This window comes from Tauraco erythrolophus, chromosome 11, assembly GCF_009769465.1.
Source record: "Tauraco erythrolophus isolate bTauEry1 chromosome 11, bTauEry1.pri, whole genome shotgun sequence".
NCBI classification, from domain to species: Eukaryota; Metazoa; Chordata; class Aves; order Musophagiformes; family Musophagidae; genus Tauraco; species Tauraco erythrolophus.
Window position 1 is genome coordinate 28006166 of NC_141475.1, and position 26184 is coordinate 28032349.

Below are 26184 nucleotides of genomic sequence, written 5' to 3' on the forward strand. Positions count from 1 at the left end.
TCTCTTTCTCACCAAACCGTAGCAGCCCTGTTCTCTCTCTCTCTCCTACGAGCGAGCGGGATGTATTCAACCGATTCCCAAGCGAAGCATCATCAGCAACGCAACACGCCCTCTCGACTGCAAGATTCTGGGAAAAGGACTCTTTGGTTTGGTTTCCTAACAAAAAGCCAGGAAAGCGAGCCCGTAAAATAAATCCGTGTTGTTGGCAGCTTTGGAAAGAGTTGACTTCTCCATATATCAGTGCCAACTCTTTCCAAATGCCTTGCACCACCAGCGAAGAGCAGCTGTGGTGGCAGACCAGCTGCACAGGTGACAGATGACTCTGCCCAGTTCCTTAGGAGCTGGGAGGCTCCTCGCAGTGTTTCTGAAGGAAAGGAGGGAAGATGGACATTCCTTCTCCGGACTGCATGCTCTAAACACACTGCAGGAGCTGAAGGATCTGTGCTTGGAGCACCAAAAATGCTGGCAAAAATGCTCACAACTGGGTAACAACTCACCCCCGTGCCTCTCCAGTTCAGATTTGGTTTAGTCTCCCAACCCCAAGTCTTTCAAACCCAGAGAAACAGTGACTGGCCTAATAACAAAATGATGATCTATCAAGTAAAAAAATAAAATTGTTTTAATGCAAATGGATTAAGACAAATTTCAAGACAAATTATCATCAGTGTTTTAACATTTATATATTTTGTTAACGAGCAGCGTTTACACGTGAACATTCTCGTTGTAATCTCCTGGTGGCTTCTGAGAACACCACGAAGGAAGGATATCATGATGAAATTACGAGCCCAAGTCCCGCTGCAGCCGGCACTCATCCAGCCTTGATTGCTTCCAACGCTCGGACAACCCAGCTTTCACAGGGAATTGTGAAAAACTGCGCAAAGTACTCAAAGAGGAGACAAAAAAAGTCAGCTCTTGGCTTTGCCCTTTTTTGCAGGAAGTCGTCCTGTTGCTTCAAGGTGTTTGTTAATTACTTCTTCCTGAGTGCTGGGCGAACACGGCTGGTATCTACAGTATTCCATCGTATATTCCCCCTTTCCCTGGGGAATGGGAAAAAGAAGAGTCCCAGTGAGGATGCTAAAGGTGCCATTTTGCACACAACAGACCCACTCACCCGACCAAAACGCACCCAGTGAGCGTGCAGCTCCAGGCGTGGAGATTATTTAAAAAGGAAAACTCAACAGCGTGAGCTGCTGTCAAAAACCTCGTCTGCTCGCAGATGTTTATAACCTGAGGGCTACTCCTAAACTTCCCCCGCCCGGGAATTCAACACCTTCATGGATACCCACCACTTTGTATCTCTTCCTCAAAGTATGAAAGAATTCTTTAGCCAGAAACACCACCGCTAACAAGAGCTACGTTAATTAAAAAGCAGTTCAAGTGACAGTAAAAACTCCAAGGTTATTTTCCTACTCTGCATTTGTTCTGGTTTTTGTTGCTTTTACTGCTACACGTTATGCATATGAAGATGCAAATTATCACGATTTACAGAAATAAATATGTTCTAGCAAAAAGCACCGAGAGCGCGTACCTCTGTGCAAGACCTCAGCTCCGTGGCATATCCAAACATGTCGTTCAGTGGCACCTAAAATCCAAGCACACTATTCTTGTAAAAACAAGGTGCTTTTCCATCAACTTGGAGTTTTCTTCCAATTAATCTCGATTAATCTCAGTTAATCTCAATTAATCAGTTTTCTTCCAATTAATCTTTACAATAAAAGATTGTATGAAGAAAAAATCTGGTGCTTTTAGTAAACAGTACTGATCTAATAATCTATTTTTGTAAAGTTCCTCTTATTTCAACTAATTTACATTCACAATGTGTTTTCAGCAGGAAACCCCAAAAATCTCAGCGTTTGAACGCGCCAGGTACCGGAACATCCCAAATTCAGTAAACTGCGTCACCGGGCAACGGATCATCACGTCTGAAATATCTCAGGACCGCAGATCTGAACACAGTTCACGAAGCAGGAGCGACGCAGCGCGTGGTTTGCCATCAGCTAGAGCTCTGCTGAGATGATTGACCCTCGTGCCGCCACCACATGTACGTTTCCGTGGCAACAACCACGTTTTTAGAAGGGATGTAAAAGAGGGAACGTGGCAGACGAGTCATTTATCCGCAGTTATGCCAGTTAATGCAGGTAACAGCTGAAGGAAGGTAACTGATAAAAACACCTTCCCCCTGAACTCCGAGCACCTGTACTGCTGCGGTTTCTTCCACTCTGAGGAAGCAACGCCAGCACATCTAAGAATCCCAAATTCTGCCGCTTTCCCTGCCCCTGTGTGATTTTAGGTGAGTAAGTCGGCGTCTCTGGAGCAAAACGGATCGATAACAGGTTTCCTAATGCTGCACGTGGGTCGGGGCAATCCCAAGCACAAGGACAGGCTGGGCAGGGAATGGATGGAGAGCAGCCCTGAGGAAAAGGACTTGGGAGTGCTGGTGGGTGAGAAGCTCACCATGAGCTGGCACTGTGCGCTGGCAGCCCAGAAGGCCAACCGTGTCCTGGGCTGCATCCAGAGCAGCGTGGGCAGCAGGGCGAGGGAGGGGATTCTGCCCCTCTGCTCTGCTCTCGGGAGACCACCCTGCAGTGCTGCGTTCAGCTCTGGGGTCCCCAGCACAAGAAGGACATGGAGCTGTTGGAGCGGGGCCAGAAGAGGCCACGGAGATGATCCGAGGGCTGGAGCACCTCTACTATGGAGACAGGCTGAGAGAGTTGGGGCTGTTCAGCCTGGAGAAGAGAAGGCTCCGGGGTGATCTTATTGCAGCCTTCCAGTACCTAAAGGGGGCCTACAGGAAAGCTGGAGAGGGACTTTTCACAAGGGTGTGTAGTGACAGGACAAGGGGCAATGGATTTAAACTGAAAGAGGGGAGATTTAGATTGGATCTAGGGAAGAAATTTTTCATTCAGAGGGTGGTGAGGCACTGGAGCAGGTTTCCCAGAGAAGTTGTAGATGCCCCATCCCTGGAAGTGTTCAAGGCCAGGTTGGATGAGGCTTTGGGCAACCTGGTGTAGTGGAGGGTGTCCCTGCCCATGGCAGGGGGGTTGGAACTGGATGGTCTTTGAGGCTCCCTTCCAACCCAAACCATTCTATGGTTCTATGATTCTGTGCACAACACACTGCCACGCGCTGAAAACTAACGTTACGTTTATCCACTGAAAAACCAACGTCATATTTATCCACCGAAAAACGAGGCTCCGAGTTCACACGCGTTAGTCAGCAAGTGAAACAGTAACGGAGCCAAAAGGGAAGGCAGGAAAAGGAAAGGTCAGGAATCAGTGAACAACACAAACCTCAGCATAGAGAGTAAAGTAACCCTCTGTGCCGTCTTGTCCTGTGATGACTCCGTGGCGGCGATTAATTCCAGCTATCACTGCTCCTTGGAATTCAGTGGGTGCCACCACCTCCACTGCCATAACGGGCTCAAGTATGCGCACGGCGGCGTTTTCCATAGCTGGAGAAAAAATAAATTCATAGTCGAAGATCAAAGAACAAGCCTGGTATAATCCAAGAGACCCCTATGCACAGCAAAGAAGTGTTTTATGGTTAATGCTAAGTGTTTCTTACATCCAGGGGGGGAAAGCAGCAACCGACTGTGGAATTCCAGTCCCTTGCCTTCTATTCCTAAGACCACACCACTGGGAGGCACAGTTTGCTAAAATGTTCTTTTCATACCTGCGTAAGGATGAAGCCGTTGGTGTTTCTTTACTCTACTCTAGGAGACAGGATTTTCTTCACAGGACTAAAAGAATTATTGTGCCTCCCCCAGAATTTCTAAAAACTCTTGCATCTATTCTGCCTTACGCAACCGGCCAGTCTTTACATGCACGTATGGATACATCTGGAGGAGCATGCATTCCAACCACCAGCTTTATACCTTGCTTTAGGGCTCCTTCTCCTGCTCTGATGAAAGAGATTTCATTGGAGTCCACCATGTGATGGGCACCATCATCCAGGACGAAGCGGACTCCGGATATCCTGTGCCCTGACACCAGACCTTTTTCACATGCTTCTCGGAATCCCTGTCGAATAACATCCCAACGTCAGCAGTCTGTAGAGCAAAACGAAGCTCAAAAAAGAGCAGCGTTAACGTCACCCTATAAAAGACACTGAACGTAAAAACCAAAGCAACACCACCACCCCAAACCATTCACACTTTCTAACAACAATCCCATATCTACCCAATGGATCTGCTTGTTTGATGAGATGATGGAAGAACGCAACAGTGGGGAAAACTCTTCATTCCCAAGCACTTGGAAACTTTGTACTATCATTCTTTGGCCCCTCAGTTTGATACTGGTGGTTTTTACAAACGGAGCTCACAAGCAAAGGACAAGGAAAAGAAATGCACTCAGGATTTTGCTTTGTTAAGGGACTGTATGATCAAAAGCTGAAAGAATGCTCCCTGTGGCAAGAACTACTCTAACCACTCGACTGAAGAACAAGATTCTTTTAAGACTGCGTGCTTTTCCCAGGACTTGGCAAAAATCTTTGAAGTGCTGCATCATGGAATAACGAAGGAATTATTTTAGGTTGATCTATTATTATAGGAATTCAAAGATCATGGTAGGTACTACTTCAAGTACTATGTGATAAATGACACAGTTGCACGGAGGCGGACACGGAGGAAGCCCGCAGAAGAGAGGAAATTGGTAATTCCTGCAGGAAATCTAGCTTAATTACAGCTTCCTACACCACTGGCCTCAGAGAAGTCACTGAAAAAGTGCCATATTTTGGGGTTGGAGACGAGAATCGTAATCAAAAGCAGAAGGAGATCAGTAAAAAGCAGATCCGACAGAAGGCGGCTTGTCTGGCCCTTGGAGAGGGCAGCCTGCCTTTTGCTCCGGAAACAGAGCAGGCACACGCCGCCAGAGAAAACAAACAGCAGCTTCTAAATTGAGTGGAAAACCTCGGAATGTGGGGGATTGAGCAAAGCACACAAATTTGGTTCTGCTTCCACTGAAGCAACAGGAAAGGCCTCCTCGCCTGAGGCAGGACAGTCACGGTAAACGTGGATATAGCAGGAAAACAAGAGGAATTGGTACTTCTTGCGTCGTACACACACACACAAAATGCTCTGTACCTTTTCAATAGCGGGCACGAATTGTTTCGGAATGTTTGTGCCAACAGTTCTGTCTTCAAACTCCAGTTTTGTGTAGTCCTCCGGATCCAGGGGCTCAAGAACGCCAATGACTTTGCCATACTGGCCCGCTCCGCCCGTCTGTTTCTTGTGTGTGTATTCAAACCTGAGAACAAACACAGCCCCCCCACAATATCACCTTACTGGTTACACCAACCACGCTCCAACCACAGGTTTCTAAGGAAAAAGTCCTCATTCTGCATTTTACTTTATTCCATGTAGCTGCACGTACCCAAGCTGGCTAAGAGGGTGTTTGATGCCCACGGAGCGAGCGCCACGGGAAGCTGGGAGGCTGCGACGAGTTTCATCTCCCAAAAAACAACTGCAAACCCCCGATTTTTCCGTGCGCAGTACGCGACGCTGCTGAAGCCTGCTGGCCTTTGGCTGTGCTTTTTGTTGACTAACAAGAGTTTTTTGTTGTTTCTGCACACGCTTACCGTTTCCAAGTTAAGTGCAGACACCGAGCAAGGGGATACTAGGGGGAAAACTTGTCAATATGAACTGTTAAAACATTTTTTTAAGCCAAACCGGAGGGATCTGAGCTCTCCCTGAAATCCCTGCCCTCCCCGGCTGCCGTGCCCAGGCTCCAGGCGGGGGGATACCGGGACACCCGCACGGTCCGTCCCGTCCATCAGCCGGGCGGGGCGGGACGGGACGGCCCCGCTCCCGGCCCCGCTCCGCCCCGGCCGCTTCCTGCGGGAGGAGGAAGCGGCTCCCGCCGCCATGGAGCTGCCGCCGAGCCAGCACCCGGCCAGCCGGGCGGCAGCGCTCGCCGCCGGCTTCGTCTGCTACCGGCGGGGGAGCCCCGGGCGCGGCCTGGCCCTGCGCGCCGTGCGGCGGGCCGGCAGGGAGGTGAGGGCGGCGGGAGCAGGAGCAAGGAACAGGAATGGGAGCAGGGAGCAAGGAGCAAGAGCAGGGAGCAAGGAGCAGGGCGCAAGGAGCACGGCGCAAGGAGCAGGAGTAGGGCTGTCGGCTGGTTCTGCCTCCCGCAGGGTGGGCAGCAGCTTTGCTTCTCCCCTCGGGGGCAGAAACGGGCGGGCTGCCATGCAGGCAGGGCTGCCCCGAACAGACAGACAATGGCTCATCCCACAGAACGGGTCTTTCCGTGTTCGGTCTCTTTGGCTGCCACACGCAATCTCAAGGTGGAAAAACCGGCTCCGTTCACCCACCCAGCGCTCCCTGCAGCACGGCGTGTCGGCAGCGTGCAGCCGCACGCGTGCCAGGCTCCCGATGGAGCTCCCGACAGATGGCAGAAGGAGCCGTGTTCCCGGCCGTCACCCTTGGGCCGGTCACAGCCGGGCAGACCCGCTGTGCAGAACCTGCTGTGCCACCCGTCCTGACCACGCTGCTGCAGGGACCGTGCCCGGTGCTGTGCCCACTGTGCCCACCCACGGCATCGGGCCCTGCTGCACCTCCCCAGCAGACTCACTCCGGAGGAGGATGCTCTGCTCATGACTCCCAGTTCAGACCAAACTCTCACCACTGACACGTGCTGGGTTTGCTCCTAAACCTGCTACAACAAAACTGACCTTGCTTAGCTCGCTGTTGTAGATATCCAAGAAATACGTGACAGGATGCAATTCACAATAAAGTGCAAAACACCAGGTGCATGTTGAGGAAGGGATAAAAGGATCCCCCACTGTGTGCAGAGAACGGCGCCGCTGCGGCGCGTGTCACAATAACCAGAGTATTTTCCACCACGCAAAGTAATTCAATGTTTTACAGAATAAACGTTCTGATGTTTTCCTTGTTTAGGACATCGATGGTGTTGGGCGTAAGTACCGTCTGGAACTGGTGTTAGAAGATGTCCTTGACAAAGTGAGTTCAGATTTATTTAATTCATACTTTCTGTGGGCAGAAGTTGGTGCTACCCATGTGTAATACAAAGCCAGTGCTTTGTGCTGAGCTTAGCTGAGGCTGGTGGGCACACCAGTTAAGAATACTCGGGGGTACTGATTCAGATGTTTCTATACTGGAAATCGGGCAAAAAAAAACCCAAAACAAACAGGCTTGACTTTACCAAAAGGGAATGCCATTTTCCACACCTAAGAGCCCCCAACATCTGATGCCCACCACTGCGGCACAAGAAAACGCCTGAGGGCTGACAAGGACGTTCCAGTGACACCCAGTTTCAAACAGAAGTTATTTGAACCATCACTCCAGCTGAACAGCACACGCGACGTTCTGCCCCACAAACATTTCTTTCTGTCACTGCAGCAAGAAAACTGCCCTCACATATATTCACAGAAATACCGTGAATTTAACCTCGTCTTAAATAATCACGGGTCTCTTTGGGCCAAACTCAGAGAAAACGGCAACTACATAAAGACAAAAAATCTGTTTTAGAAGTGCAAATTACCAATACTGTACAGGAATTCCATCAAGTATTAATACAGATCATTAACTCTGCAACAGGACACTACTGTTAACTGCACTGCTGAGGTTCTTTACCATCTGGGCAACAAAAACGTTGCTCCAGATGTGCGATTCACAATTGAAGGAGAACTTAAGAACGCAGATGAAGCAGATAACGTGTTCTACAACCACATCAAGAGCCTGGAAAAAGAGCTTGTGGCAGAAAACATACCAGGTACAAAGGAGGGGTTTGGGGTAAAGAGGAAGTTTTTGGGACAAGGATGTCCTCCATGGCCAGAAGCAAACCTAAGCTCAGCTGGTGGTGGTCCAGGACTCACATGGGAGCCAGGACCGAGGGGCTGTGGCTATTAGCCCTCCTCGGAAGCCACGCTGCTTCACTTTCTCTCATTCAGGGTGGTCTGTCAATCCCAGCACCACCAAATTTATTCACTGTCTCTGAAACCCAGAGCTGGTGCATGATTTGCACGTGATTGTTCTTGAGCCACCTGCTGCTGGTACTACTCCCAGCGTCCTGCTCGCTGCGCGTGGCTGTTGGCAGTGTAGTACCTGACACCCCAACGGCAGTACCAGGGTCTGCTCTTTAGAGCAACCCCTGCCTTGAAGACCTCATAGAATATATATGAAGAGAAAGAAGTGGGAGGAAAACAGACACCCTGGTGATGGAGCAGCTGTTCCAAGATTATATGGAAGGTCTGTGGCGCAGCAAGGAACGTAAGCGAGTGACTTCAGCACCAGACCTTACTATTAGGTGATGAGGTTCTGTTAATGGCTGCAACTCCATGAATCTTGCTTAACGTATATATTGTTCACTTTGTTTGCCAGACAGCCACGGCACCGTGGCCCCAGAAATGGAGCCCGTCCTCCTGCTGGCGCGGGCCGCCTCCGGCTACGTGATGTGGCAGAACTCAACTGAGAACACCAAGTTCCAATTTGCCCAAATCAAACACGTGAAGCAAGTGGTAAGTTACCATCAGTGCCCTGTGAGAAAAGTGCTATTTAGGAGCTAAGCAGTTGTGCATGTGCTGGGCTACAGCTGAAGCCAAGTTCTTAAGCGAGAAACCTCTGAACTTCTTGGTCCAGTTGGTTTTTGAGCCAGTGTTTGCTTTTTCTTCCACCTGCCCCTTTCCTCTAGCAAATGGTGAACGCTTAAACGTTTGTTGAGGTAGATTCACATAATCATAGACTGGTTTGGGTTGGAAGGGACCTCAAAGATCATCCAGTTCCAACCCCCCTGCCATGGGCAGGGACAACCTCCACTACACCAGGTTGCCCAAAGCCTCATCCAACCTGGCCTGGAACACTTCCAGGGATGGGGCAGCCACAGCTTCTCTGGGCAACCTGTTCCAGTGCCTCACCACCCTTGGAGTGAAAAACTTCTTCCTTAGATCTCATCTAAATCTGCCCTCTTTCAGTTTAAATCCATTGCCCCTTGTCCTATCACTACACACCCTTCTAAAAAGTCCCTCTCCAGCTTTTGTTATTGAGATCACTCCTTCTCTTCATCAATTTTGCTTATAGAGGCTGTGTCTTCTCAACAACAGCAGTATTCCATGCTTATTTAGTGAAGAAAATGGACTCTGCCACTTGGAGGTCATCTCGCTGATGACGGTTTTGTGTTCCTTTCCTGCCTTTCAGCTCTGGCGTAAGCCCAGCTGACAGCATTCTTGTATCTGCATAAGATGCACTGGAATACTGTCCTCCATCTCTTGAGCCACACCATGACCTAGCAATCAGTCTCAGCAATGCTGCCTGGCACCTCTGCGACAGCCGAGTCTACACAAATAGCAACGGGCTGCACCTCAAATCCAGTCAAACCCAATCTGCACTGCTTTAGTTTGCAGTACTGCGCTCCCATCCATTTGCTAGTTCACCCCAAAATGCTAACCAAGAAAGAAAATACTGACTGAATTCCATTCTCATTATTAGCTTTTGTACTTTGTTCTTCCCAAACTTACTTTGACTCATTTTTAGAATTTTTTTTGGGGGGGGAAGAAAATCTAAAATTAATTTTTAGTTGAGACATTCATATGGCAGAAGTGCTCTCAATTTTTTTTAAATGACCCATTTAACAGTAACACTTACTTCAAGGATAGCTTTCTACCTGATTTGAAAAATTCAGTCAATTGCAGCAATGCTCTTATATCAGCATGACGAGCATCAATGAAGTTTATGATTCTATAGACTCTCACAGTTGTTCTCTGTTCCATCTGGAGAAAATATACTGTGAGTTAAGAATAACTCCTGAAGGGATTGTCATCTTTAAATTCGAGGAAATTAAGCTGGAATAAAGGAGGAGGGTTTTGTATTTAGAAAACCCAACATATCAGGAGTCTTCAGAACAGACTTGCAGAGCCCGAACGTGTGGCCACCCAGAACTGCCAGTGAATTCCCATGAAGTTCTGGGCACGAGGAGAGGCAGGAACCCATTCTGGGCACACGGTTCGTTAGCGTTTTGCTCCCTCTGATGGCTATCTCAGAGCACCTCTCAGTGCTGCAGGGCTCTGCACAAGCAGCTTTTAAAACCCCCTTTAAAAAACAGACAAATTTAAGGATAAGGCAGACAGAGACTATTACACTAAACCAGCTGTCATCTCTGCAGCAATTTTGTTCGTTTTCTTTTCCCTGAAAAACAGGGACATAAACAGTATGTTCCACAGGCCAGCGGGTGTTCTGTCGCTCACACAACCACTGACAACTTGTTATCTGCTGGAAGGCCTCTGGAGTGTGTTCCAAGTATTATCCTGACAATATTATTTAGGATTATTTGGGTTAAACTGACACCTTGTAGAATCAGGTGTTCCCTCCCCAAGTGGAATTCCTGAAGTTGAGATATATCTGGCTTCTTTAAAGGAGGAATTAGCATAATTTTAAGTTTCACATCCCGTCTCAAATGCAGAAACACAAAACAGTCTCTCTTTGTTTTGCTGTAGTGACTAAGCTCCACCTGCTTTCTGTGCTACCAAAAGCTGCTAGTTTCATCTGAAATGTATCAGGGAGTTTTTATGACAACCGAAGAGAACTGATTCACTTCTTTTAAGGTGGGGCGAAGCCCCAAATTCAGCCCTTTTCATCTTGTCTTTCCAGAAAAGAAGTGATGAATACCTTGAATTTGACTACATGATTCTACTTCACGAAATGGTGTCCCAGGTAAAGTCTTTCTCCAAAACCTTTGTTTGGTTTTTAAGGCTGCCAGCTGTGTGACCTCCAACTCAGCCACGCAGATGGTGGGGCGTTCACTGATGTGCTGCCTGCAGGTCAGTTAGCAAACGGGGTGAGGTAGGGCAACCATCACCCATCTGTGTCAGCAGACAATAATTTTCAGCTATTTCTGGGACCTTCTTGGGAATGGCAGCAGTTCAGCATATTGGTCATTCACAGCTCTCTCCTCTTGGGAGCTACTATTGCCAAACTGGCCAGGGATAAAGGGAAGAAGCAGCTGCCAGCATCCTGGACTGCTTAGCTGCATTCCAGCTGGAGCTGCAAACATGGTGCTTGCTCTACGCTGGAGGACAGCAGTGGTGGACCAGTTCACACAGGCATCGTCTGCCCCAGTGGCTCACAGAAGCAAGCAGCAGAAACTGTGGTTTCCAGAGAGTATTTACATTGGGTGCTATTCTCCATCATAATTTTGCAATCCGAGCAAGCGCTTTCATAAGAAAAACGCAGAAAATTTGAAAGTTGTTCTTGATTGTGCAACCTCCTGTAATAAATTGTCCACTGATAACAATGAGAGATCTCACTGCCACTTCTAGCTCCCCTACTTCCTACCCCACTGCCCTCTCAGGTTAATTTGGGGCATCTATACTGTTTGCAGTTCTTAAGTTTTCCATGAAGAAAAACTCCTGAGAAGTAGTAGCTAACTAATTGCAGAACAAAAGCATTGTTCTTCATTGTCCCAAAATATCAATGGCACTAACAGGAAGAGGGATGATCCAACACAGACGTGCTTGAGCTGCTGAACTTGCCTAGATGAGAGAAAAACGTAGTTGCAGCAGCATGGAGCACAACACAGGCTGAAAAAACCTGGCAGGAGAACTTCAGATATCTGGACAGACCAGCACAAGAAGGACATGGAGCTGCCGGAGCGGGTCCAGAGGAGGCCACAGAGATGATCCGAGGGCTGGAGCACCTCTGCTATGGAGACAGGCTGAGAGAGTTGGGGCTGTTCAGCCTGGAGAAGAGAAGGCTCCGGGGTGATCTTATTGCAGCCTTCCAGTACTTAAAGGGGCTACAGGAAAGCTGGAGAGGGACTTTTTACAAGGGTGTGTAGTGATAGGACAAGGGGCAATGGCTTTAAACTGAAAGAGGGGAGATTTAGATTGGATATAAGGAAGAAATTTTTCCCTCAGAGGGTGGTGAGGCACTGGCACAGGTTGCCCAGAGAAGCTGTGGCTGCCCCATCCCTGGAAGTGTTCAAGGCCAGGTTGGATGAGGCTTTGGGCAACCTGGTGTAGTGGAGGGTGTCCCTGCCCATGACAGGGGGGTTGGAACTGGATGATATTTGAGGTCCCTTCCAACCCAAACTGTTCTATGATTCTATGACAGCTCGGCAGGACTGTGTGTTACAGCGCTCACCCTGCGCTGCTGCTGGTGCTTGATCAACCTGCTCATCATCAGCCCAGCTAGGGCTGTGTTACAGCCACCACTTCCTCTTCTTGTTCACACAAAACACCTTCTCACTTTCTGCAGTTTTGTTTTGTACCCACAGGAGATCATTCCCTGGCAAATGACAGTTCTCTGGCACCCACAGCATGGTGTTCAAGTGACACAGGACAGCCGTCAGCCAAAACACGCTGCGGAATAACCGACCACCCGGCACCGCAACGGGGAGAAGCTCAAACGCTACAACAAGCGTTTGGAGGGAGGGGAGATGAGTTGGTGAGGGTGGAGATGATATCAAGGTACCAAGAATAACCAAAGTCCTTCCTCAATTAGACTGTTCCTGATAACCCAAAAGGCACTTTCTCTGCTAGGTAATCAAATTTTGCATCAAAATACATTAAAAAAAACCCACCTTCTGTTGCCAGAAGGAATACTTACGGCACGGGTGTGGAGATGTTCTCTCTAAAGGCAACTTTTGGCTTTCCCATGGTGCAAGGGCAACCATACTCCCTTTCCATTCGCTGCAGAAAACAAAAAAAAGCAGAATGAAATACAGAGTTGTTCCCTTGGAACAATACATTGACAATTATTTACAGGTCTTTCTGGAATGAGAAACTTAATGAGGGTCAACCGTTTTTTTTTGGTTTGTGTTGGATTGATTTTTGGGGTCTTTGTGGGGGTTTTTTGTTGGTTTTGGAAATGTTACAAATTATTCATTGTCACTCTGCAAGTCATCCTTGTTTAGGGGCTATAGCTTTAGATACAGGAAAAGGGAACAGCATTAATTATTTTAGTCAAGTTAAAAGTTTTCAAAGGCAAAAGCCATCTTGTCTTCATTCTGTCAACGTTTCAGATACATCTGTTGGGTTAGACTAAAATACAGACATCATCCTGAAAGAAACAAATAAACCAGTGTAAGAAACAATTCCCTCGTGCCTGCATCATCTCTTATTACGGAATGATACGTTTCAAAAGTATAGAAAGAGTATTTCTCTCTCCTGTAGATGGCTGACAGTAAAATTCAGTATAAGCAAAGGCTGCTAAAGCGAAGCGTAGTGCTTAATACAACGTTTTTATGAATTTGAACCAAAAAGTCAAAGTGTTCCAGGCAGAAGTTTCCTTTAAATAGATGACAAGCCTTCAAAGTAGAACCACTGGACAGAAAGAACCTTCAAAAGCTGACCAAGAAGCTCTTCCATAAGCAGCCAACATTGTTCCCATTAACAACACAGTGCTTTCTGCTCAGAATATCTCAAAATAGTGGTCATACGGTCACCCCGATGTACACAAAAGCAAATGACGTTGTAAACATCCACACATCTTCTGAACTTGATGTGCGCTTCGGCGCCCAGTGACAAAACTGGGTGCAAAGGCTGGCATCAGTCAGCTCATCTGCAGATAGATTTTGTGCTCAGCGAGCAAGGAAGGAGAATTCTTGGTTGGGAAAACAGTCAAAAGTGGAATCCATGGAATCTGCTTTCCAAATTACCTGGGAATAGATTTCCAAGTGCAGCTCCCCCATTCCCGAAACAATGGTCTCTTTGCTCTCATCATCAAAATGGGTTCTGAAAGTGGGATCTTCCCTTGTAAAACGGTTCAGGCCTTTGGAAAATTTATCAAAGTCATTCTGAAAAAACAGTACACACACAAGAAAACATTAACTCAACATCCAGAAGCCACAAAACAAAAAGGCCTCAAGTTTTCCTGTTGACTGCTGAGCACTTCTACTCCCATGAGGTCATTTTCATTTGGAACTGTATGAGCCATACATTTGGAACTGTATTTATTCCCCCAGTTCCTTCAAGTCCACGTTCACCCAGGTCAAAGACACGCATCTTCTTCCTGACTCAGTGACACCATCTCACAGTCACATGCTGGGCTACCTGAATGAAACCTTCTCAGGTACTTCAGACAGAACATTTTACAACTGCTTGGTTTAGCCCATGGTTCCATATTTAACACTAACCTGCAGAAAATTGTAAAAGCGGCGGAGGAAAGGTGACTCAGTCAGAAAAAGGGTGATTCGTAGGCTCCTACCTTGTTGGAAGGCTTCATAGCTACGGAAATGACAGGATCAGGGACGTGAATTGATTCCTGCAACGGCCATAAAGCAAGAGATCACACAATCAAGTTCCAGCACACCTGGTGGTGATGTTATTTCTCCAGAAAAGTCTGGTCACGAGGACACACGGGGATGACTGTTTTACTTATCTAGCTTGTATCTAATACCATAGCGTAACAAAGTCATGGAACCCTCCTGAGGATTACAGCGCCGTAACGTGGTGCGTGCCGTACTGCCAACCACGTGATTTCCAACGCCGCTTCCTAGGTGCAAGTTGATCCCTTTGGATTTCACACTAGTTACAAGATTCTGCTTCCTATCGGATTTTGTAAATGCATATATAAATAAAGCTGATGTATTTAAATGCATATACAAATACATAGTTTGATATTTTGGGGTAACAACGTCCACTTCTAACAGCCCAGACCAGTTTGCTAACTCCGACGTAATATATCTGATGTCAAGATGATGACACACAACAGAGGGGCGTGTCTCTGTTGCACATACCATACTTGTACATATTCAGGGTCCTTGAGGCATAACAAATAATCACAAAAGATATTTGCAGTTGCACATACATCAAAAAACATTTAAACTGAGCCAACGAGTCCCAACTTTTTCAACAAACTCCTGGTAAATTCCAAAGCAGGAGGCATGCAGATGGAAGGTGTACTCACCATGGAAATGTCAGTACTCGTTTTATCAGTGAACGTATCCCCACTGGCACAATCAATTCCAAACAATGCACATATGTCTCCGGCATAAACTTCATTTACATCCTTCAGAAAGAGAAGTTTACTATTTAGATAACACTGAAAGAGCCAGTACAAACTACACCGAGTTTTAAGAAGATACATAAACACCGTCTTTAAAAGCTTGAAGTTAAGCTCCTCTGAAAATTCCAGCTGTGATAAAACACTCTGTAAATCTTCTCTCTCTTTATTCAAAGCACAAAAAGGAGACCTTAGCTCAGATGCCAACTCGTTCCAGTTTAAGGATGTGAAACAACATGCTATGTCAGAGGCAGTCTTGACTCAGCTATAGAGTTCAGGAATCTTAAACAGGAAAGGATATTATTTGCAGCAGTTTGAGAATCAATTTTTCTTTAAGAATTGTATGCAATAAGCACATGGAAGAAAACTTTTTTGTGTATTTTCCTTCCCCCAGAAGTATGGAATATGGTAGTAATACCACAGCTGGCCTGCTTTACCTATCACCTCAAAGCCACTTTATAATGCTTCTTGGGCAAAGATTCCCCCACTTCAGTGGAAATAATACACTAGAGATCATTCCAGTTTTGCCTAGAGCTCTATTAAGTGCTCCAGGCAGGTGTGAACTCCCAACAAAAGTAGAAATTTGACGTCTCATGTCATTTAGAGATGAAAGGCAAGAAGTTTGTTTAGCTGAGAAGGTGATCCGTGTGGACTGCACCTCCCACGCTCACCTCCATGTTGTCTGAGTGCATCCGGACGAGTCTTTGCACGCGCACTCTCTTCCCAGTCCTGGTGTTGTAGATATAATCAGATTTCTTCAGCATCCCCTGATAAACTCGAACGTAGGTTAATTGCCCAAACCGGCCAGCCTGGAATCAAAATTTGTTAAAAATCAGCTATAATCCTTCCGGGAGCCAAGACCACTACTATTCAAAGCATGAGCTGCGCTCAATGACTAAATGTTTCTGTTTTGAATTTACACACTAGACATGTAAATCTGTTTTGTTTTGTTTTTTTTAACAGTCTCAGCTTTCACTTGGCTCTGGAATAGAATTTGGCACCTCCTGGCAATTTTCTTTACTTCACCAATTTTACCAGTCCTAAACCTTCCCAACAGAGGCATACATTATCTAGCAATTTGGCCAGCCACTTTCCATATGAAAATCCAGACTGCTGCTCTCTAGGTGGCAAATAACTTGTTTGGTTAAAACTCTGTACTGTTTCCTTTCCAACTCTCTTGCGTTCTGTTGTTTTCAGCTTCAAACAAAACCAGGATTTTTCTTTAAAGTATTTGAAATAAGCCAACGAACCCCCTCAAACGTTCAGGTTTTTGACTGAGAAAACCATGAAGGTTTTATGAGGCACATAATCCACTTTAAAACTTCCAAATCTGGCAACGTTTGATACATTTGTGGATTTTATGGTTGAAACCATTTTTTAAAAAGAAGTTAAATTTAATTTAAACAAACTGATTTTAAAATTTGTTCCACAAAAGTTTTGGTAGTACCACCTGTTTAGACTCGCTCTGTTTTCTACTGAAATCCCAAATAATGAATCTGGACACCTTCTTTGCTCCTTCAGGGTTAACCCAATGTGAACACAACTTCTGAAGTCCCTCTGGAGAGGTCAAATATTGGTACCATGGGAAACATGCAAGCAGTTGAGCAAAGTCAGCTAGGTAATGTTCTGGGCATCCACTCTCCAGAAACTTTCCGTTTAGCTTTCCAACATCCACAGTGACCGAGTAAAAAAGCCACCACGTGCACAAATAGACACCTTGAAAATAGAAAGCTTTTCCCCAAAACCAAAAGGCATTTCCCAGGCATTAATGACAAGCCACCTGCAGCTCAGAGCGAGCAGGACTCGTGTACACCAACAACTCTTGCAGGGAATGCCCTGCTTCTCTACTGGTTTCTCCTGCATTAGAAAGGAAAACATGAACAGCTTACCTCCAGTTTAAAAGCAAGGCCTACGAAAGGCTGGGAATCGTCTCGAGCTGAGTTCAATAGGAACTTGGTTTTGTCCTCAGAATCCCTTAAAAACAGGGATGGAGAGGGAGTTTATGTTATGAATCAAACATGCAGCCTGCTGTAAACATGAGCCCAACCTCAGAGAGTCCCAAGGGCCTTCAGTTTCCCAGGTTTACAACAGAGACCTAAAGATGCTCACATATGTAGCGCTCGGGCTCGGAAAGTATCTCAGAGGAACTGCAGCAGATCCCAAAAAGGAGGTCGAAACTATGACGAACCTCACTAGTCCTTTGATGTCGTTCAACTATTTTGCCATGAAAGCAATTCATCATACTCATGAGCAAGTCCAGTTTTAGAGTGAAGGCAGAGACATTGCAACCTGGTGTAGTGGAGGGTGTCCCTGCCCACGGCAGGGGGGTTGGATCTAGATGACCTTTGAGGTCCCTTCCAACCCAAACCATTCTGTGATTCCATGATTGCAGCAACTCTTCCAACAGTGCCCGTGAGCCCCGTGAGAAGTTTTAATCCCTCTCAGCAGGCAGACGTTAGGAGCAGCAAGAGGCACAGCAGCAGTGAGGACTCAGAGAGCCAGGTAACCGCTGGGAGAAAAAGTCATCAACTGTATTAATTAGCATAATTTCTGTTCAGCTGTGATCATATTGTAGGAAGAATTCCAGAACATTAAGACCACCGAAGCCACAACTGGAATGGTAAGGGCTGTCTGCTGGCTTTAGTTCTGGGTTTTATGCCTCTTAATTGTGGAGGCACATCGACTTCCAGAAACACATCCGAAGAACAAAACGTTGCTTACACGTTTCAGATGCGCTCTCTCCTCTACTGCTGGCATGGTTTTAAGAGTTGCTGTTAATTTCTAAAGAACTATCTCATCAGATAATAATTTTTCAAATTATTTAATGTGTGTTAAAAACACCAGTACAAACAGTAACCCTCAAATGAGAGATGAGCTTTCTTAGTTTTGGAAGTCTGTGCAAAATTATGGTGGCATTATTTAATATGAATGGTAAATGAGCACAGTTTGTTCGTAACGTTTCCTGCTACATAGAATCACAGACTGGTTTGGGTTGGAAGGGACCTCAAAGATCATCCAGTTCCAACCCCCCTGCCATGGGCAGGGACACCCTCCACTACACCAGGTTGCTCAAAGCCCCATCCAACCTGGCCTTGAACACTGCCAGGGATGGGGCAGTCACAATTTCTCTGGGCAACCTGTTCCAGTGCCTCACCAACCTCACAGTGAAAAATTTCTTCCTTATATCTAATCTAAATCTGCCCTCTTTCAGTTTAAAGCCGTTACCCCTTGTCCAGTCACTACACGCCTTTGTTCCAAGCCCCTCTCCAGCTTTCCTGTAGCCCCCTTTAGGTACTGGAAGGCTGCAATAAGATCACCCTGGAGCCTTCTCTTCTCCAGGCTGAACTGAACGTTACTCTGCTTTGAAACCTGATTCCAAGACCACTCGGTTTGCTCACGAATATACTTACCCCTGGTTAAGAATAGCATAGTTTTCAACCTCTGAGGGATTGGGGAGGTATTCCAGGACAGCATCCAGCAACGGCTGTACCCCTTTGTTCTTTAAAGCACTTCCCACAAGCACTGGGGTAAAGGACTTCTTCAGTGTTGCTCTTCTGATGGCAAGCTGGAAAACATCAGTGTGTTACTCTCCTCCTGCAACAACTTCAGGAGTCTGACACAGGACCAACCAAGCAGCAGTCTAGATCCTCTCTCTCTTTGCTGGTCATCTCTACTCCTGGAGTAAAGCAGCCGCCCCCACATAGCTCCTAGACAAGAGCTTCCCATAAAACCTGCTCATCAGAATTTCAGAGAACTGTGAGATTTATTTTTTTCCCCCTCATCTTAAATTCAACTTAAAAATAAAAATGCCTAAGATAAATACAACGATAACCCCAGAAAAAGTTTTTCGATTCTCTGCTAGTAAAGTCAAGATTCTTAAGTTCTGGTTTAGATGCCTCATTCCCCGTTTAGTTTTGTTGGGAAACGATATACATTTAAATGAGTGAAAGTAAGATGAGATGCTTCAACATCTTTAAACTACGGGAAACTCTTCTGACAGAGGAAGTAAGGTAGGGAAGGGATATTTGGGTAAGTGCCGTGCTCAATGAAAGCTCATTTTTTGAAGAGGAATGTTTTAAAAGCACAACAGAAGAACCTGCTCACATTCATCTACGGACCTGCTGAAGTTGCACCAACTGCCTTGGGAATCCTTCCAGGACATCCCAGCAAACCGAGCAAGACAAACCAACCACACGGTCATCTCATGCTTCATCAGCACCTTTCACCGACGTGGCAAAGCACAGCTGAGCACCATCAGCATCACCCGATGTGGCAAAGCACAGCTGAGCACCAACAGCTTCTGTAACGATGATCGCAGCCGTCCCCCATGACGGTGGGCAGAAGCTGTCTGCCCCCCTGCACACCCCCCAGTCCGTTACTGAAGCCGAGATTGCCACCTCGGTCCCACCTCTCCCTGCCACTAGAGGATGCCATCGCCCTGCGCTTACTGAGGTCCCTACTCCAAGCGAAAGCAGCTCCTGAAGGAAATGAATTCTCCTTGAGAGCCAAGCCAGTCAACCACATCATCTAATCTGGGAGTTATTTAGAGCACCCAAAGGCAGATGTTTAAGCTAGCTCCATAATCAAGAGGACAATGGTTCCTTAAATTTGTCGATGTAATGACTTTGCAAAAATAATGCAAGGAAAAAATTCCTACATCAGCAATTCTGCTCCTCTAGCCCATGTCTGTTCTCACACACCGGAGCGCTGGAAATACGACTGTTCTGATGCCTGGTGTTTTTATTCAGCCACGTTTTTCCAATGAAGCAACATGACTGCAATTCATCCTCGTTAACAATTACCTTGGGGAAAAAAAGTGATTTTATTTTCACATGAAGATTATCATCACTGCGTGCCCCACGGAGCACCTGGGACGCATCAGTTCCTTGAGCAGAGCGTTATGGAGAGCAGCAAATTAGGTGATGTTTTAGCAGCTGATCTTCAGCAAACATCAGATGCTACGACTGTGGCATCCAGGAGTGACACTCAGCACCATTTCCACAGAAAGATATTTTCAGTAGAATCTTGGCTGCTGGCCACTGAAAGAAAATCCATCTTCAGGGACATATTAGTACAAATTAGCCTGCATCTGCAATGCTATAGCCATTAGAGCTGTAATTAATTGGCTTTCAGAAGTGGGAAGCAAGAGGCATGCTGAATAGGAGAATTTATCTTGGTAACAGATTTCCCTCCCAGCAGGAGCTACCAAAAATAGCTTCCTGCTAAAAATCTCTCAACCCTTACAGCAACACAGCGCACTCACACGGGTACCATGCCCTCTGCCAGGTGAGGGACAGATCCTTACAGGTCTCTCAAATTGCTACGACATTTCTGTCTTTACCAAAATGAGAAGAGCTGCTTTGCAACAGGAATAGCTCAGGCTTCATAAAATAATATTTGATTTCTGGAATAACTAAACATCTGGTTATCAATAAGAGACACATTTGTTTGGTACATCCAAAAAAACCCTTGTGCTTTTATGTCTCAAGCCAAGTTAAGGCACTGGCACAAGTTGCCCAGAGAAGCTGTGGCTGCCCCATCCCTGGAAGTGTTCAAGGCCAGGTTGGATGAGGCTTTGGGCAACCTGGTGTAGTGGAGGGTGTCCCTGCCCATGGCAGGGGGGTTGGAACTGGATGATCTTTGAGGTCCCTTCCAACCCAAACCATTCCATGATTCTATGATTCTATGAAGTTGGGATATACAGATTCCTGCATACTCTTCCTAGAGACATTAATCACCTGTAAGTCACCCATGCAGCCAAAGCAATTTTCAAAATAAGCCTCATCTGAACCCAGGGTCTGTAGCAAAGTTACAAGCATTCAAAATTTAGGGATCAGGAAGATTCAAATAAACAAACCTTAAGGGGACTTGCAACATGCACCAGCTCTGAGGGACTGCCAGTTCTCTACATCCCAACAGAGTGGGCAACCTGAGGAAAGCAAGCGCTGCAAACCCCAACAGCGAAAGGGCTACTGCACAGGGGCAACCAGGCACTGCTAGCGGGGCCCAATACTTGGAAGAAGACCTAAATATCAAAGCCATGTTTAAAGTAGCCTCAGTGAGAGTGTCTGACTCGAGCTCAGCTGGCCTGGCAGGCTCCACTCAGAGCAACAGCTCCTGCTTACGACGTTTATAACATGCTTAGAACAACTGGAGCACCCAGCTGCAGGCAAAGAAAAGCAAAAGGAGGTATCCAGTGCCACGTCGGGCAGGCTCCAGGCCCCAGGGAGACTCCGTGCCACAGCACCGCTCAAAGACAAGCTGTTGTAGCTCCAACAGCAGCTCTCCTTGGAAAAACACTCTGCTTGCAAGGCTTCCCCACTGCAACGGGCTCTTCAGACCTCAATCACGTTAAGCGACTGGTCTCCTGTAGCAGTTTCAATGTCTGACTAATTAATAACTATTAACAGCAGGCACTAGAACGTTACTGCTCAAGTTAACTTCCAACACTAGCAAGAGGTGGTGGCAAACAGCAAGATGCACCACACAAATCCTTGCACCGGGTTGAGATCAGGTCTGCAAACCACAGCGTGGTTCCCTTACGCCACTCCTGCCAGGGCACAAAGCCCAGCAGACCCCCCTGCCAACAGCTACACTTCGTTGTCTTGAGTTACACCTACCCCCTGGGGCTGTGTGGTGCACGCAAACCAGCTTGGCACTTTTCTAAGGGTACGTGTCCTCGGATCACCTCTAGGCTCACGGCACAGCAGAAGCAGGCCCACGTGCAGCACAGGCTCTTACGCTCCCGCCAGCACAGCCCAGCTTCTGCACCTGTCCTGACTAAAGTTACCACCACGGTAACTCCAGAGGCATCACTAATCCACGAGGGTCCTTAGAGAAGGGACCACCATCCCACACAACAACCCGCCACGGGACGGGCAGATTGCCAAGTCCGACGCAGAACAGTCTGAAACAAGGAGCACACGTCCAGCCTCCACGGAACCGCACGAGTGGGTCTCATCCGGGAGCGAGCAGTGGCAGGACCTGGGTAAAGACTGTGGAACTGCAGCGGATCCTCCCAGGCTCAGATAAGAAAAGTGATACCATGCTGTCAGGAGAACAAATAATTTTGGCCGTCTGATTACTTCTGTGAGCATCTCCTTTCTGTTGGCATGTTTGCCATCTGATATCTGAAGAATTTCATTAAATAAATCACGTATCTTTAGAGAAATGCAACTCTCTTTTTTCTGAAAACTGCATTTTGACCTGGATTCTTTTCCTCTGGAGCCTCCAAGTCAAGTCACTCCAGTTCCCTTCTAGTGTACGGCGCTTTTCACTTCAGGTGCAATCAGTGCAAACACAAAATGAGGCACAAAAATGACTTATAGCATCTCAACAACTGACTTCTGTGGGACACGAAGCAGGTCATGGCCACTCAGATGTGACACAGTAAGGCAGCAGACTGACAAAAATGACTAGATGTACCTCTGAGCCGTTTGCTGGTCCCTGAAGGGCACACACAAGCTCAGACCTTCCAATGCAAATCAAAACCCAAACCTGGAATGGGCCCTCAACTGGGGGTAAAGTGGGAGTCCAGCTGTGCGAGGTGACACTCACACCAGAGAACTCAAGCAAACAAATTTTCTTCAAGACTTCAAGAGATTTTTATTGGGGGATAAGGTGGGGAAGGGGGGATAGGGACACAAAAGAGCAAGATACACTCAGGAAGAAGAACCACAAAGTTACCTTTAACTCAGCAGCTGTAGGAATCTTTTCTTCCAAGAACAGCTCCCCAAGCTGATCATCCGAGTTAGCAACACATTCGATCAACTCCCGACGTCTCTCTGCAGCCTCAGCTCTAAACTCAGCTGGAATTTCATCATACCGAAGAGTCTGGCTGCAGTACAGAGATAAAGAACATGATCACTCTAAAGGAACACCACATCAATCAGCCTTTCCATCACTAATCATTGTGATGACCAGCCTGACCAAGAAAAACTCACCAGGGAGAGGGTTTCTTCCCACTCACAGCAGGAGTTTGTCAGGATGCAGGATAACCTGTTCAACAGCCTCACCCACATCTTATCTCCACCCCAGTAAGCTCGCACCAAACACACGCTACCAGTTCCCGTTAGGAAGCAAGCCTCCTGTTTCTCAGGGTGGCAAGCGTGGCTACCACCCCTTCACACTACCGCAGTTCACAAACGGGCCGTGCTGCGGCCACCCACCGCTAAACCCGACCCTGCAGAACCATTCCACTGTAACCTGGAGAACTGGAAGGGTGACACCTCAGCCCCAGCACGAGCCACATCGCTCACTTTCCAAAGAGCAGGCTTTTTCATCTCTTAGAAGAAACTGTAGGTGGTTCCTCACACAAAGACTAGCTCCAGCTAAGAGATACGCAAGTTTCAAAACTTACCCAAGTGCCCCATCAAAATATATCGCTTTTTCTTCAATAAGGTCTATAACTCCTTTAAAGTTTCCCTCCAGCCCAATTGGAATCTGAACAAAAGCTGCATTGTGTTTCAACTTGGATCTGAAAAAGTGAGCAAATATAAATTAGTTCAAGAAAAAAAGTCATTTCTACAGATGTACTCCAGACGGTCTTTGAACAACATCCCATTCCTACAAAATCATTATCTTTTGCTCTTTGGACGGTGCCAAAAACCTACCAATGCTGATGAAAATCACCTAGCTGCATTTTAACCTGAGTGACTGCCAGCCCTCTACACCCCAACAGATACACGGAGCAACTTCCATGGGAACGAAGGCAGTGCAAACCAGTTTCAGATTAATTACTTGATTATGGGAGCTGCTTCTCCCTTAATGCACACTCACGCACGCATCTCACAGATGACATCAGGCACAGACAGACTGCAGGTAAGGAGCAAGCAGGACTTCTGGTGTCCCAACTAGAAACTGTCCAACCCTGCGTCACCTCCCTGCTGTGAGCTACAGCACGTTTGCTACCAGGGTCTAGGACAAATGAAAAGGCTGGTTTCCAAGTGGCTCCAAACCTACTTCCATCAACAAAACAAATATCAAAACCCCAACTTTTGGTCACTGCAAGCCTGGGCTGACACCAACATTTGTTCTTCCTGAGAAAATGAAGACTTGTTACAGGTCAGATTAGGATTTAACCTCAGGTCAGCTATTATCCTCCAAACTGCAACTACAGACCCCACAAGAGAACCCTTTTCGATAATCTTAGAGTTAACCTGCTACGTGAATAGCTCAAGATAATTTCACAAACAATTTTAAATGATAAATACCTCAACTGTTGTACCGCTCTGGTTGGGCTAGAGCCCAGCCTGTCCAGTTTGTTGATGAACGTTAAAAATGGCACGCCATAACGTTTCATCTGCCTGTTCACGGTTATGGTCTGGCACTGAACTCCTCCGACAGCACAGAGAACCAGAACAGCTCCATCAAGCACTCTCAAAGATCGCTCCACTTCAATTGTGAAGTCCACATGTCCTGAACAACAAAAAATCCTGTTACTCATAGATGATAAAAGGTAATGAGGAATTGTTTTCTCATACACGCAGAAAGGAGCAACGGCCAACAGAAGCCCTCTCCAGCTATACAGAAAGAGTCACATCAGCTCAACTTGAGCAACTAATGACCACAAAGACGGGCACCACGCTCTTTGTCTACACAAGGGAACAGCAACCTTAAACGTGTTCAGAACTGTCGCTACCTGGTGTGTCTATGATGTTGATGTTGGTGTCCTTCCACATGGTGTACGTTGCTGCAGACTGAATTGTGATTCCACGCTGTCGCTCCAGCTCCATTGAATCCATGACAGCTCCAACTCCATCCTTACCTTTCACCTTCAGAAAAAAAAAAAAAAAAAAAAGAAAAAATTTAGTCCAAGGAATTTTACTAAGAATTTTGCACGTGCAGGAGTGATGCTTTATACACTGAGCATCGTTTTGCATGCAGTGAAGAAAAACAGGCACTTGGAAAATGGCAGAGTCACTTGGAATTCCTGAACTACAAACAAGTTGGGTTTTTTTTAAGTTGCACATGCAATGTATTTGGCTCTCCTGAGGATCATTCCTGAAAAAAGTTATCAGAAACCTGCAGGAAATTATGCTTCACTGTGAATTTAACCAACTAACATATCTGAAGCTAAAAATTACATCTCCATGTTCTCTATTTCTCACAGTCATCGTTGACTACATCCAAAGAAACACGTATCTTCCATTGCAAGTTCACCATGGAGATGATAAGGGAGCAGAAAGTCTTGAAATAAGATTTGAAGTGTTCTGAAAGAGGGAGAACACTGCAGTGAAGGAGGGATTACTCTCTGTTCCCGTGCCCTCTACTTATTTTTAAAAGGGCGTGAAAGAAATCAGGAGATTTTTAGGACTCATGACAGCACCCAGCTCTGCTCCGGAGTCCTCGGAAAACCCACCTCGTGCATCTGTGTGATCCGGCCCGTGTAGAAGAGGATGCGCTCCGTCAGCGTCGTCTTCCCCGAGTCGATGTGGGCCGAGATGCCGATGTTGCGGATCCTCTCGTTGGGAAGGGCTCCCGAGGAGCAGTGCCTGCGGGAGTTCGGGACGAACTGGAAGGAGAGCAGGGCACTGGTTTAGCTGGGGGCCGATCGAACGCAGCTCGCTGCCCGCAAACGAACCTCCCGGCGAACTGCTCTGCTGTGGCTTCCGGTCAATATGACAAATCGGCCATTTACAGCGAAACGGCCTTTCCAGGCTCCCGCGGGGTCACCTCAAAGCTCTGCACCATCCCCTTCTCCCCACCTTCCCTCCCTCCCGCCCGGCCTTCCCTCCCCGCCGCCGCCGCGGTAACGGGGGAGGCCGACAGAGCCGCGGGGCGAACCCGGCCCGCCCGGGCACCTCTGACAGAACCGACATGTCGTGCCCGGCCCGCCCGGGCACCTCTGACAGAACCGACATGTCGTGCCCGGCCTCCCGCGGTCACGGGCTCCGCCGGGCCCTGAGGGGCCGCGTCCCCCGGGCCCCCTCCGCAGGGCACCCGCCGCTCCCCCCGGAACGGCCGCGGCAGGTACCCGGTGCTCCCGCCGCTGCAGGCGCCCCGGCGCCAGGCCGGCGCGCAGCAGCCGCAGCATGGCTCCCTGCCGCCGCCGGGGTCAGCCGCCGCCGTCACTTCCGGGCCGCCGCGCATGCGGAGCGGGGCCCGGCGGGGGAAATGGCGGCGGTGGGCGGGGGGACGCTGGGAGGCGTATCGACCCGGGTCGGGTCGCGTCAGGGAAACGGGGTGGGGAAGGAGGCTCCCGCTGGGATACTCCCTGAGGATTTGTCGGGACT

At 47.4% G+C, this 26184-nt stretch overlaps 2 protein-coding genes across 6 annotated transcripts; one reads left to right on the forward strand and one right to left on the reverse strand.

Annotated features, from left to right (window-relative positions):
• Window positions 1-611: 611 nt before the first annotated feature.
• GFM1 (G elongation factor mitochondrial 1) lies at window positions 612-25985 on the reverse strand. Of its 5 annotated transcripts, none has more exons than XM_086617978.1 (18): window positions 25951-25985; window positions 25311-25482; window positions 24591-24723; window positions 24163-24367; window positions 23310-23426; window positions 22637-22787; window positions 18361-18515; window positions 16840-16924; window positions 15622-15759; window positions 14855-14956; window positions 14153-14209; window positions 13605-13742; window positions 12554-12636; window positions 5081-5243; window positions 3875-4019; window positions 3291-3451; window positions 1529-1582; window positions 612-1037 (listed from the first exon to the last, which is right to left on the reverse strand). In XM_086617978.1, the coding sequence occupies exons 1-18, from the start codon at window positions 25983-25985 to the stop codon at window positions 906-908; spliced, it is 2226 nt and encodes a 741-aa protein (XP_086474104.1). In that variant the 3' UTR covers window positions 612-905. The 5 variants fall into 5 exon arrangements, with proteins under 5 accessions (XP_086474104.1, XP_086474102.1, XP_086474103.1 ...); XM_086617976.1 differs by having other exon boundaries at window positions 25939-25985; XM_086617977.1 differs by having other exon boundaries at window positions 25311-25463; window positions 25926-25985.
• LOC104370742 (latexin) lies at window positions 5861-12348 on the forward strand. Its single transcript, XM_086617981.1, has 6 exons — window positions 5861-5989; window positions 6893-6955; window positions 7553-7727; window positions 8336-8472; window positions 10598-10660; window positions 12222-12348. Exons 1-6 carry the CDS (start codon window positions 5861-5863, stop codon window positions 12315-12317), a joined length of 663 nt encoding a protein of 220 aa, XP_086474107.1. The 3' UTR covers window positions 12318-12348.
• Window positions 25986-26184: the final 199 nt, after the last annotated feature.